This window comes from Oncorhynchus clarkii, chromosome 5, assembly GCF_045791955.1.
Source record: "Oncorhynchus clarkii lewisi isolate Uvic-CL-2024 chromosome 5, UVic_Ocla_1.0, whole genome shotgun sequence".
NCBI lineage: Eukaryota > Metazoa > Chordata > Actinopteri > Salmoniformes > Salmonidae > Oncorhynchus > Oncorhynchus clarkii.
Genome location: NC_092151.1, coordinates 61,203,993 through 61,217,101, shown reverse-complemented (window position 1 = coordinate 61,217,101; position 13,109 = coordinate 61,203,993). Strand labels below are relative to the sequence as shown.

Here is a 13,109-nt window from a genome sequence, read left to right as displayed (position 1 = left end):
TCCTCCGCCCAGAAATAATTAGTGTTGATGTTCTGTGTGTCCTCCGCCCAGAAAGAATTACTGTTGATGTTCTGTGTGTCCTCCGCCCAGAAATAATTAGTGTTGATGTTCTGTGTGTCCTCCGCCCAGAAATAATTAGTGTTGATGTTCTGTGTGTCCTCCGCCCAGAAAGAATTACTGTTGATGTTCTGTGTGTCCTCCGCCCAGAAATAATTAGTGTTGATGTTCTGTGTGTCCTCCGCCCAGAAAGAATTAGTGTTGATGTTCTGTGTGTCCTCCGCCCAGAAATAATTAGTGTTGATGTTCTGTGTGTCCTCCGCCCAGAAAGAATTAGTGTTGATGTTCTGTGTGTCCTCCACCCAGAAAGAATTAGCGCTTCATGCTAGGATATGTTATCCAGTGAGAGCTTTTGTTCCTGACCCACTACAGTATTTTAGCTGTCAAACTTATGGTAATGTTGCAGAAGTGTGTAGGAGGGAGATTCTGAGATTTAAGTGTGCAGGAGGGCAAAGGCCAAAGGAGTGTTTCGTTTCAGTAGAAAAAGCTGTATGTCAATTGTGGGGGTGCTCATGTTGCTGATCAGAAATGTCTGGTGCGAGAGAGATAGTTTGAGGTTGCCAGGGTTCGAGCAGTGTAGAAAGTGTCATGCTGAGGCAGTGAGGAAAGTAGATGGATGATGTACAAAGGGTGAGGGAGACTGAGAGGATCCCTGTAAGTAGTAGTAGGCCAGTACAGAGTGACTCAAAGAGTCATAAAACAAAATGCAATTCCATTCCCCAATATTAAACAATTTAAACACATTCTCCCCTTGTACTGTAAAATAAATTGAACATCCTCTCCCTGCTTAGAATGAACTCAAAATGATGTTTATGACCAAAAACAACAATAACTGTAGCGACCCTGTGTTTAACAATGTGGATATGGCCACTTCAGTATGCTTTTGTGACACCGTCGATGCCACACAGGGCTACGGGCCAGAATATTGAGAGTTTGTGGACCTCCACAGACAAGCTCACTCTCCCAGCTTGTTTCATTACTTCACTATCAGAGCCGACTGCAGACAATGATCACCTAGGGGGAATCAGATTTTTTACATTTTGATTCAATATTTACAATGACATAAAATATATGCAACTAATTTTCCACCAACAGGTTTCTGTGCCAATGCACCACATAACCACTAAACAAAGCATACCGACTTCGGTGTTTGGGAATCCTGGTGAACCATGATGTGCATAATCAAAGTGACATTGGACTAGCTCACTTGCCAGAGTCTTTAGGGTGTCTATAGCTAAGTTTCCATCCAATTCGCGACAGATTTTCATGGGAATATTCTAAAATCTTCATAAAAACATTTCAGAGTTTCATTTAGGAAAATGAAGCGCTGATTTTAAGACATTTGAGAAATTGACCGGACATCCATATGCATTCAGATCGGACCTGGAGCAGACAGCTCCATCAATAAACGAGGGATGTTGGCCAAATGAGCCACATTAACGTGTCCTTAAAAACAGCTATAACAATGACAAAAAACACTATTCTTAAAATAATAATGGTCCACCTCGCGGTTCAGCTGTAAGAGATTTGAGTACTAAATGTATCAGGGCATTGCATACATAGGCCTATAGGCTTAGGTGTCCACTGTATGATATAAATATTTTAATAAATATATATACAGTGCATTCGGAAAAGCATTCAGACCCGTGGGACTTTTTTCACATTTTGTTACGTCACAGTCTTGTTCAAAATTGATTCAAATGTTTTTTTTCCTCATCAATCTACACACAAAACCTCATAATGACAATGCGAAAACAAGGGTTTTAGAAATGTTTGCAAATGTATATAAAAAAAACAAAAAACAGAAATACCTTATACCTTGTACACTACTTTTTGAAATGTTGGCGTCACTTAGAAACGTCCTTGTTTGTGAAAGAAAACCATTTTTTTTGTCCATTAAAATAACATCAAATTGATCAGAAATACAGTGTAGACATTTTTAACATAATAAATGTATATTGTAGCTGGAAACAGCTGATTTTTAATGGAATATCTACATTGGTGTACAGAGGCCCATTACCAGCAACCATCACTCCTGTGTTCCAATGGCACATTGTGTTAGCTAATCCAAGTTTATCATTTTAAAAGGCTAATTGATAATTAGAAAACCCTTTTGCAATTGTTAGCACAGCTTAAAACTGTGGCGCTGATTAAAGAAGCAATAAAGCGGGCCTTCTTTAGACTAGTTGAGTATTTGGAGCATCATCATTTGTGGGTTCGATTACAGGCTCAAAATGGCCAGAAACAAAGGACTTTCTTCTGAAACTCGTCAGTCTATTTCTGTTCTGAGAAATGAAGGCTATTACATGTGAGAAATTGCCAAGACACTGAAGATCCCGTACAACACTGTGTACTACTCCCTTCACAGAACAGCTCAAAGTGGCTCTAAACAGAATAGAAAGAAGAGTGGGTGGCCCCAGTGCACAACTGAGCAAGAGGACAAGTACATTAGAGTATCTAGTTTGAGAAACAAACGCCTCACAAGTCTTCAACTGGCAGCTTCATTAACTAGTACCAGCAAAACACCTGTCTCAGCGTCAGCTCCGGGATGCTGGCCTTCTAGGCAGAGGTCCTCTGTCCAGTGTCTGTGTTCTATTGCCCATCTTAATCTTTTCATTGGCCAGTCTGAGATATGGCGTTTTCTTTGCAACTCTGCCTAGAAGGCCAGCATTCCAGAGTTGCCTCTTCACTGTTGACATTGAGACTGATGTTTTAGAATAAGGCTGTAACGTAACAAAATGTGGAAAAACTGAATACTTTCCGAATGCACTGTATATATCCTATATAAAGGAAGAGAAGCTTAGGCCTAACCCCAGAGAGATATGCCAGGGGCATGCTTCAACACCGAGATGTCTTTATGCCAGATGGCTACTGAGTCTGCGATTTAGATATAGACGTACAGAAGGACGCTAATTCATAAAAATTATATCTAAATGTTTTTTTATAAAGACAAGCGTTATATTGTTAGATTATAAGAGTAACTCTGGTAGACCTGAAACAGACTTCCTCACCTCAGGTTCAAGTGTTGAGCCAGTTGGAGCGCTGGGGAACACTGCCTTCATATCATAGTCCTGCAGTAGCTAAAGTTTAATAATAGCCACACCATACCAAGCCTTCACAAACGTTTCTAAACTTTATTATGGTAATATAAAAAGTAAGTCAAGCCATTGTTTATAGGGAAACAATTAGTAGAAAGGTGAATGTAAACCAGGGTCAAAACACACTACCCTCCCCTGTGCCCAATAAAATATACATATTTTGGACCACTGACCCCCTCCCCAGTCAATTTAGATGTCCTTTAGTACATGCCTCACGCACTATATGTGGTTCCTCTGGCCCACACTACGCACAGTTGCGGTAATGCACCGCACAAAAAAAAAACAAAAAAAAACATTAAAGGAGGCCGCCAGCTAGGGGACACCGGTACAGAATTATTTTCACAACTGCTCCGTCATCCTTTTGAAAAAGGTCAAAGGTAATCGTTTTTAAATGTTTGCATGCTTTTTCTCCTTAGAGAAAACAGTCGCTGATTCACAGGGGGTGTGGTAGACTTAAAAACTTTTCCACAAAGGACACTTCCTTGTCAAAATGAGGCTATCGTGGAGGGGAAGACAATCGTCCGTTTGCCTACTAATGAGAACGGAGGATGGACATTTTCCAAATGAGAAAACCCTAGCGTCATTTCCCCCCGCCTTAACACAGCTTTCCCACAGTTCTGGTAACGTTACGGCGAGGGAAGTAGCTAGCTAGCGTAGCCAATCCAACTCTGCGTGGCACTATAAAATAAAAAATTACACAATTTTTTGGAAACTTTGGCAAAGGGTAAAGTCTACAAAACACTCTGTTACAGATTCTAGTTTTGGAAAAAGAAGACTATGGCTATCAAATGTTTCATCAATCATTTATTTTTGCAAAATGTCGTCCAAAATCCATCTTGCTCCGTCTTCTCCCACTGCCGGCCAATGGGCTTCCTCTCATCACCATATTTGGTAGTGAGTGGAAACGCCAAACGGATGCTTCACATTTATACATCCGGTGCAGTATCTACCTAGTCAAATCGTATTTGTCACATGCGCCGTGAAATGCTTACTTGCATGCAAACAATGCAGTTCAAGAAATAGAGTTAAGAAAATATTTACTAAATAAACTAAAGTGAGGTCAATATAAAAAGGCTGGATTTGATTAATTGTTCAGCAGTGGCTTGGGTAGAAGTTAATTAAGGAGCCTTTTGGTCCTAGACTTGGCGCTCCGGTACCACTTGCCGTGCCGTAGCAGAGAGAACAGACTGGAGTCTTTGATCATTTTTTGGGCCTTCCTCTGACACCGCCTAGTATATAAATCCTGGATATCAGGAAGCTTGGCCCTAGTGATGTATTGGGCCATACGCACTCTGTAGCGCCTTATGGTCAAGATGCCGAGCAGTTGCCTTGCCATCCATCTCGATGGTGCAGCTGTAGAACTTTCTGAGGATCTGGGGACCCATGCCAAATTTGTATCTTTATTTAACTAGGCAAGTCAGTTAAGAACAAATTATTATTTTCAATGACGGCCTAGGAACAGTGGGTTACCTGCCTGTTCAGGGGCAGAACGACAGATTTGTTACTAGTCCAACGTTCTAACCACTAGGCTACCCTGCCGCCCCAAATCTTTTCAGTCTCCTGAACTGTCTTGGTGTGTTTGGCAGTGGGCGCGGAATGTAAGCATGTAATAACAGCGGTCTGCAGGTAGATCCTTTTTTTGTGAACAAAATGTGCAATTCACACTCTGACCTGTGAACAGCAGCAATACCCAACAAAGCGTCTAGTATACCGGAAGACCACACGAAGAAGAAGAAGAGCTCATAAACAGGAGCCATTTTAACATCTTTCTCAGACGGCGCCAAACTACACAGAGGTGAGTAGAGAGCCACCCAATTCTAACAATTAGCGGGGGAAACATAGGCCTATTAAAATTGCATTGTTCATTTCGACCTTGCAGTTTGCGTTCCTATGGGAAGTTATTGTCTTTGACAAATTACTTGCTAGCCAACGTTAGCTAGCGCTGCAATTTAGACAAGCTAACGTTTACTAGTCGATGGAGAATAGATTAACGTTAGCCTTTGATTAACGTTACTCGACCCCAGTTCGCATGTAACTTGCCCTTCAACCGTACTCTATTTTGAGTGACAATTTTACTCGTATTTTCACTATTTGACGTTACAACTGGATGTTATTCCAAAGTATAAAAGCAACGTTAACTAGCAAACGTCAGTTACTACATTCCCTACAAAATGGCCGTTCGCTACAGTACGGTAATGCACGCTGCTAGCTAGCAATCCCGTCGCCTACGTTAGCTGGCTACGATTTTTACACTGCGTGGCAAGTAATTTTACTTACTGCCGTTAACTTTTAATACGCTAGTTTACGTTGCAGGGTGGGCAATATCTGGCCCAGGCCATGTGTACCGAGTGGCTTGAAATGGCTAATTTGACTGGTTTGGCCTGCTAACGTTGGCTAGTTAACGTTAGCTGGTCTGGCTTTGTTTGAGACGGAGCTGTGGGTGTTTGTCTAGCGTCGCTATCTAGTTAATCGCCATATTTGAGAATTTCCAACATTCCCGTGTAGCTAGCTAGTTAAATTGGCCAGCTAAATTATACATTATGCATAGCTAGGTAGTTAACTTTGCTGCACGGGTTAAAACATGGCTACTCCACGCATTTGAAAACGAACCGATGGGTGGAAGAAAATGGCGTGCCATCGCTTAAAATGTATGGCATCTCGTGGTGCATGTGAAAGCCAGTTGGTGCTTTTCTAACCTTTTCTTACAGGACTTGGTCATACTCTTAATTTTTCCCTTCTAGATAATCCAAGATGTCTGACGAGGGGAAGCTTTTTGTTGGAGGATTGTGTTTTGACACCGATGAAACTTCACTGGAAGAGGCGTTTTCAAAATATGGAAACATTGCTAAAGGTATGTTGCATCTAGAGCAGGGATTTTTCAGCCATTGTAATCTTTGGGCCAGCCGGATAAAAATAAAAAATTACAACCCGGGTGGGGAAACGTGTGGAAATTAAATGACTAAACTGGACCTATATATTTTTCAATCTGATAACAATCACCAATATATCTAGTCAGTGAATTTAAATCCAAAACCACAATGACGCATTAGCCATGGGAAAATACACTTAATAGCCAAAAATGTGGCGTTAATGGTTCAAAGGTGACTTTGGTTCTGGTGTTATACTTTGTATTCAATGTTATAGAACAGCTTTTAATGAATATGTTCAGGATTTACCATTGATCTTATTTTCAAGTGACGAAAAGATTGTGGACAGTTGAATGACAACCCCCCCCCCCCCCTCCCATCACATTTTGTCCAATATCTTAAGATTTGGTTGTGCATATAATGAAATTCAAGGTGATAGAACACATAATTCAAATAAAATATACTTTTATGAAATTAATATGCATATTAGCAGTACATGAGGAATTACAGTAACTTAATTAAGCTCAATTTTAAGTTATGCTGGTCATGTTCACAAATCTTAATGCGAAATGATTTTTAACAATTTCTGCAATTTGTGTACTGTTTGAAGAATAAGAATAAATCCACCCAATGTTTGTTTAATGCATGAAATAATTGGTGTTAAATGCATGTAAAAACAAATGTTTTCTGGTCTTATCAGATATAGGTGACACTCCAGAACACATTTCCTTGTATCATTTTTTTTGGGGGGGGGACTACCTGTTCCTCGTAGTGAATCTTTTATTCAATGTGTTTGAATGGGCAAATAGTGGTAACGTCAAACATTATTGTTTGAACACATTGGTTTTCATGCTCTAGGACACCCACAAGACTCGTCTGAAGTTGGTACCTTGGTACAGCCTCTTTTGCTGACTTTCGTCTGTAGTGTCTCTGGTTTTAGATGCACACTAATATACCTTATTGGAAAGCTGAGAGTCTCACGAACATAATGGTGCTCTCTGTTTTGCTCTGATGCCTACAAGCCTAGTCTGAAAGTCCCTGCTATCAGTCATAAGATAAATGGGGTGTATAATGGATAAATGCGTGTAAAAATAGATCTTCCTGATCCATCTTATGGATCATCTTATCTCCAGACACTTAATTCAATGAACGAAATAAACGTTTGAAATGATTTCAATCCAAGGATGACAAATGCGCTCAGGACTTCCCCAGTACTATTTAGCAATATGTCACATTGAGCTTAGTCTGGTAGGTTGAGGAATACCTTCCGCCAATGGCGCGTTATTAGTACCAATTTTGCAGGTTTCACCAAAAGGGTTGTCCCACAGTTCAACCTTGGCAAGTCACTTGCTATTCATTTGGGCTCATATAACATACATTTCATGAAGTACAGTATTGATACTTTTAGTCATGGGTAACTACTGCATGTGTTCAAATGATTTATGCATTTTGATGCCTAATTGGCATTTAGTGAGAATGGATTTGTTTACTGCTGTTTATAGAATTCTTGCATAACGTCAGTGTCTCGTCACCTAACATTTACACAAATTCTCTCAGTGCCATAACAGAATGTATATAATTGCAGTAAACAAGTTGAGAATCTCTCCTTATGACAAAATTATTGGTTTAAATGTAACAACAAAAGTTGAGTTGTTGCTGACCACTCCCCTTTTGGGCCAGAAAAAAACCATCGGTTTCTACTTGTGCAGTCTAGTGGACTTTGGCCATATTGTGTCAATATTTAGAGTGGGTGGTTGATGTTTTGTTTCAGTCGACGTTGTCAGAGATCGTGAGACCCAGAGATCCAGGGGTTTCGGCTTTGTGACTTTTGAAAACCCAGAAGATGCCAAAGACGCAATGGCTGCAATGAATGGCAAGGTGAGGGGATGGTTTCCCAGGCACATGCATATCTTTGACTGACGTGAATCATTGGTATTATAGATTTTTTTTTCGCCCTCCTGTTTAGTCGGTCGATGGCAGGATGATTCGTGTGGATGAAGCTGGCAAGTCAGGAGGAAGATCTGACCGCGGGGGTGGCTTCAGGGGTGGTTCTGGTGGTTTCAGGGGCGGTTCTGGTGGCTTCAGGGGAGGCAGAGGAAGAGGTAAGTGGTTAGCGTCAATTGCTCCACGTCACACCCCTCCTTTTTAGTGTTTAACTTGCTCCAACGTGAAGGTCATTGTATATAGACTTGTTTATACTTTATTATTGACTGTATGTTTGTTTTACTCCATGTGTAACTCTGTGTTGTTGTATGTGTCGAACTGCTTTGCTTTATCTTGGCCAGGTCGCAATTGTAAATGAGAACTTGTTCTCAACTTGCCTACCTGGTTAAATAAAGGTAAAATAAAATAAATAAATAAAAGGTCCTTTGACTGAAATCCTCTTAATGTTGTCCTAGGTGGTGGAGGTTATGGTGGGGGAGAAAGAAGCTATGGCGGGGATCGCAGCTATGGCGGGGATCGCAGCTATGGCGGGGACCGCAGCTATGGGGGTGGCGGGGACCGCAGCTATGGGGGTGGCTACAGGAGTGGTGGTGGAGGAGGATACTCCTCTGGGGGTGGCAGCGGAGGTTACAGAGAGGCCAGGTAAGAATGTTGCATGGTTTAGTTCTCTAAGTTATCAGTCTCCTAGTTTTAATAACATAGTATTTAAGCTACCTAAGTTATTTCTAGGATAATCATGTACCTGCGCCGGCATGTATTTTCCTTGGTGTCTGTTAACCAGTTCATTTGTCCCCCTTTTTAGGAGTGGAGGAGAAGGTGGATATGGTGGCCGCTCCGGGGGATCCTACCGAGACAGCTATGACAGCTATGGTAAGTATAAAGATGTAGCCTAGTTGTTGCCATGATCTCACTGTTAGTACGAACTAGAAATGTTTAGGAGGAACTGGACATGATTGCATAGACTCCCAGAACGACCCCTGTAAGACTTTGTTGCTCAGAAGCCGAAAGCTTGTGCCCTCTTGGATTAGTATGTTAAAATACTCATGTCTGCTCAAAGAATCAAACATTTCTTTGAAACGATGGATATCCAGCCCTCTACCACCCTATCCAAAAGCAGAAAGACATTCCTAGATTTTTTCACTCAGTTTCTTTTGAAGAGGCATAGGTTCTTTCAATGCCCTTGTCCTGGTGCTTTCCTGTTGCAATGATAACTGTGGCACAAAATATAAATGGGCTCTAGTCTACTGTGAGAAATGTCAGAATGCTGCAGTGCCTTTACACTTGTGCCTACTTCTTGTCCTCAGCTACACACGAGTAAAAACAAAAACAAACTTCCTGATTGCAAGATCGTCCCATCGCTGGCTGTTTTTTTAAAGATGCGCTCTTCGAAGACTTTTTTTTTTCTGTTTGTGGTATCTGGTTCTAGTGTTTTCTTTAACAAATCAGCATCTTTAGTCCTTTTTTATCGTGTTGAAAGTATTCTTCAGGATCTCTGTCCTCATGGCAGTAACTGAAATCCTGTAGCATATAATTACTGTAAGCCTTGATGCTCAGTAAGGGTCTGAGTACCTTAAGCTCAATATGCCCTCCTGTTGCAGGGAGAATGCACTGGGAGAAAATCAAATTTGATAATTTTATAAATGCCTTTGTTTGCAATTAAACCTGTTTCTACTGTTGAATCGTAACCTGTTCAACACAGCCTGATAGCTTCTAAGACAAATTCAATCTTGACGATGTTCCTGCTCAATCGAAAGACTCAAATATCAGTAGCGACATGTTTCCATTTAATCTCATTTTTAACTGGAGTTGTAGTGAATTCTGGTCTTTAAAAAAAATGAAATCAATGAAATTTACACTAGAAGCTGGAAAAGCTGTGATTGTGCTCTAAAGACATGTTGCTCCTTCAGTTCTGTAATGCATTCCTTTAGTGTAGCAAGGTAGGAATGCTAAGTGGGAGCACTGGTTTCCAGCAGACCACCTTGATATTGCTAAAGATTTGTCAATACTCGGTATCCAAAGAGTGAATTACTTTGACTGGTGAACCTACTTCGGCTCTTTGGGCTGTATTCTAGGTGTTAGTTGCAGCCTTCTGCAGTTGGCCTAAGGTACTTTGCTCTTTGCAAACATGTGCATAATATGCTGATGGACTGAACGTTCACTCTCAATGTTACTTCAAGGATATGTGCTCTCTGTTCTGTTAACCAACACCTAAGATTTTTTTGTATATCCTGGCTTCATGAAGCCTATTAAACAACCCCGTTGAAAATGCTCTGATTTATTGTGCCTTCAAAGAACTATAGCCTGTTCACTAAGCCAGCTGAATGTTATGTAATGTGAGTGGTAGTGAGGGATTTAGTAAGTGGGTTGAGTGAAATGATGGCATAGTCTGCTGGAAAGGGTATTCTGCAAAGCAGGATTTCATTATGAAAGGGTGGCTGGGTGTAAGTCTCATTTAGGAATATTGGGAGGTACTCTGAATTAATACTCAAAACATGCTAAAGGGTCTACCCTGATGCTGAAGCTAGTCAATGTACAGGGGGGCTGGGGGTGTTGAAAGCAGAATAGAAATGAAATGTCATCCTGGTGCTGGCACTGGTTCTTTTATAATGCTTCATTGCGCCCAAGAGCTCTACTATCGTTTTGGAAATCAACAAAGTCCTTGGAGAATGAAGTGTTGTGCCTACCGACATGTGAATCCTCTCTGGTGAATGCTGCTCTCTTGGCTAGTTCATAAGTGGATATAGGCCAGTAATGTGAGGTAACGACTTTTGCTCTCCTGTTCGCATCCCTCAAACAGTTCTCATTTTGATGTCCATCTTATCTACCTTCAACTTTGCCCAAGCACCGCTGTCACTTCCTCAGGCCCTAGACGTTACTGTTCAATACCCAGAGTTGCATGAGAACGTCCAGTAAAGTATCCAGTTTTTGGAGAAACGTTTCACCCTGTCCCCCATTAGACCGAGGGGACTGCTAGGGCCTCTGAAAATCAACATTGAGCTTTTGCAAATTCCATGAGCAGTCATTGCTAAAGTATCCCTAGTGTAAATCACAATATTCTAAGTTTGATCCATCTGTGAAACCAGTGTTTTGTACTGTTCTCCCAGTGATTGCAAAGTTGTCTTCATCTTAAATTCTAGACTCACCTTTTTCTTGTCAAGTATCACTATGTACAGTTTAGTAAATGTCCAGCTTTCAAAACTTGATAATATTGTCTAATGCTAAAAGTTAATGCTGTTCAACACATCTGTAGTTCTTTGCTAGCTTGATATTGATAAGCAAATGCATGCCTTGTCATTGTTGCCCTCAGACTGTACTACAAACTAATTACCCTTCTCGTTACACAATTAGGTTAAGCGTTGGATGTGAACAACTAACTCGAGGCCTGACTGCAACTGGTTCCTGCCGATGCTTTCTAGGTGGGTGTCCTATGGCATGTGTACTGAATGCCATGCCGCTGAAGTCATAGGCCCAGTTTTGTGTTCCCCCTTCATTATGAAATCACTGATCTGACGTGAATGGATTGGTGAAAGCAGTGTTGTGGAACCCTACTTTCATCGGTCCTTTAGGCAGGTGGCTTTATCACTGCTCAATGGCCCCCACATGAATTGAAGTATGGAGGGTGTGTTCCTCTGCACAGGTGTGGCTAATGCCTGCCAGAACTATGCCTGGATTTTGCGTTTCAGTTAACTGTCAGTCGCCAGTGTGGCATGCAACCATTGGTGGATGCATGAATGCGTATTAAATAGTTTACAACCTACATTGTCCTCGGGTCAACTTTTCAGACAGTTGCGTCTGTCAAGAGATGGACTGTTTAAGGGGCTTTAGGTCAGACCACCGAATCTTGCCATTCATCTGGCAATGGATGACTCCCATTGGAGAGAAACCTTGCAGCAGACTAGTCAAGACTGGCTGATCTACAAATCACCTTGAATAATAGATAATTACTCATTAGCTGTCGTTCAGAAGCACCGACTTGACATTTTGTGGACCAGCCTCAACTATTAGCAGTAGCATATACTCTGCATGGTAAAACTGACTTGGTTTACAAATATAGCAGTGCTATGTACAATCATGTCACTTTACTGTTTCTTCTCATGCTAATTGTGGCTTCTATTCCAGATTCAGCACAGGATGGCTTGCCCTGAAACGGCAAACTGCTCCTTGGGAGGTCGCTACCAGGAGAGCTCTTGAAGGCTGAATTAGATGAGCAGCTGAACTGGACCTGGGGTGTAATTCAGCAGGATGCAGCGTCTTTGAAAGATGCGATGGAAATATGCCATGTAGAACAAACATTACACTCTGACAAGTATAGTAAGGAATCCTGTCTGTTTTATTCATGGCATTTCTATCTGCTTTGTTAGACATTTGGCACCTGAACGTGGCCCTGACTCTGTCAAGACCAGCCTTAAAATGGGATTGGAAATCAAATCTGGTACTAACATGCACAATACTGTCATTTTTGCATGCTAATTAAATGCTGTATGCAGTGATGTGTGTTCATGGATGCCAAAGGAAGCCAGGCTTCAAGAAATAAAATTCAAAACACATGTTAGTCTGTTTCAAATTGTTTCTTCAATTCCTAAACTCTGCCTCTATGCGTAGGTTATCTGATGCTGTCTGGTCCAAACGAGTGACGTTGCTGCCTGTAACTAGCCAACGTTGGCCATGAATGAGAGTTAGGAGAGCAAGAATTTTAGCCAGGTAGCCCAAACAAATGTGTACTACATGACATGGTGAGACTGTTTCGTCAACATAGTAAAGGTAGAGCAACGACAGTGCCATCAAGTAGGGTGAGTTTACATGTATTTTTATTTGCATGAACACGTGTGCGGTCAATCGGAACCATGGACAGCCACATTTAGCTTATGTTGATTGGATTAATTTTTGTTTGATCTTTTAGTTGTCACTATTAGACTAGGCAGAGGTCCTTTGATTATAAAAATGGTGCTGGAATAGTGGAGACAGTGCCTGTTTTCTTTGCGTCTTGCGGAACTCGTTCTAAATCTGTCTGAAATGAAGTTGCTTGACCATGCTGTAGGTCATGTTCGTGTACATGCAATATGCTCTGGACTTCACTGGACAGAGGTTGCTGTGTGGTTTTGTGATTGAACAAAGCTGTAGTGTAATTTATTCTGTAACAGTC

At 41.3% G+C, this 13,109-nt stretch overlaps 1 protein-coding gene across 3 annotated transcripts; it reads left to right on the top strand.

Moving 5' to 3' along the window:
* Window positions 1-4,865: 4,865 nt before the first annotated feature.
* LOC139409147 (cold inducible RNA binding protein b) lies at window positions 4,866-12,513 on the top strand. Of its 3 annotated transcripts, XR_011634364.1 has the most exons (8): window positions 4,866-4,950; window positions 5,897-6,006; window positions 7,794-7,900; window positions 7,989-8,124; window positions 8,422-8,608; window positions 8,769-8,836; window positions 11,315-11,382; window positions 12,086-12,513. XR_011634364.1 is itself a non-coding variant. In XM_071153910.1 (7 exons), exons 2-7 carry the CDS (start codon window positions 5,907-5,909, stop codon window positions 9,282-9,284), a joined length of 612 nt encoding a protein of 203 aa, XP_071010011.1. In that variant the 5' UTR covers window positions 4,866-4,950; window positions 5,897-5,906; the 3' UTR covers window positions 9,285-10,234. The 3 variants fall into 3 exon arrangements, 2 of the variants coding, with proteins under 2 accessions (XP_071010011.1, XP_071010010.1); XM_071153910.1 differs by lacking the exons at window positions 11,315-11,382; window positions 12,086-12,513 and adding an exon at window positions 9,271-10,234; XM_071153909.1 differs by lacking the exons at window positions 11,315-11,382; window positions 12,086-12,513 and having other exon boundaries at window positions 8,769-8,979.
* The last annotated feature ends 596 nt before the right edge of the window (window positions 12,514-13,109 follow it).

What these genes read in the sequence shown, in the direction of transcription:
- LOC139409147 (XM_071153909.1), top strand. Translation starts at nt 5,907, where the DNA reads ATGTCTGACGAGGGGAAGCTTTTTGTTGGAGGATTGTGTTTTGACACC. An exon ending in ATATGGAAACATTGCTAAAG is followed by an intron (nt 6,007 to 7,793) that starts GTATGTTGCATC and finishes GTTTTGTTTCAG; the next exon opens with TCGACGTTGTCAGAGATCGT. An exon ending in CAGGGGAGGCAGAGGAAGAG is followed by an intron (nt 8,125 to 8,421) that starts GTAAGTGGTTAG and finishes ATGTTGTCCTAG; the next exon opens with GTGGTGGAGGTTATGGTGGG.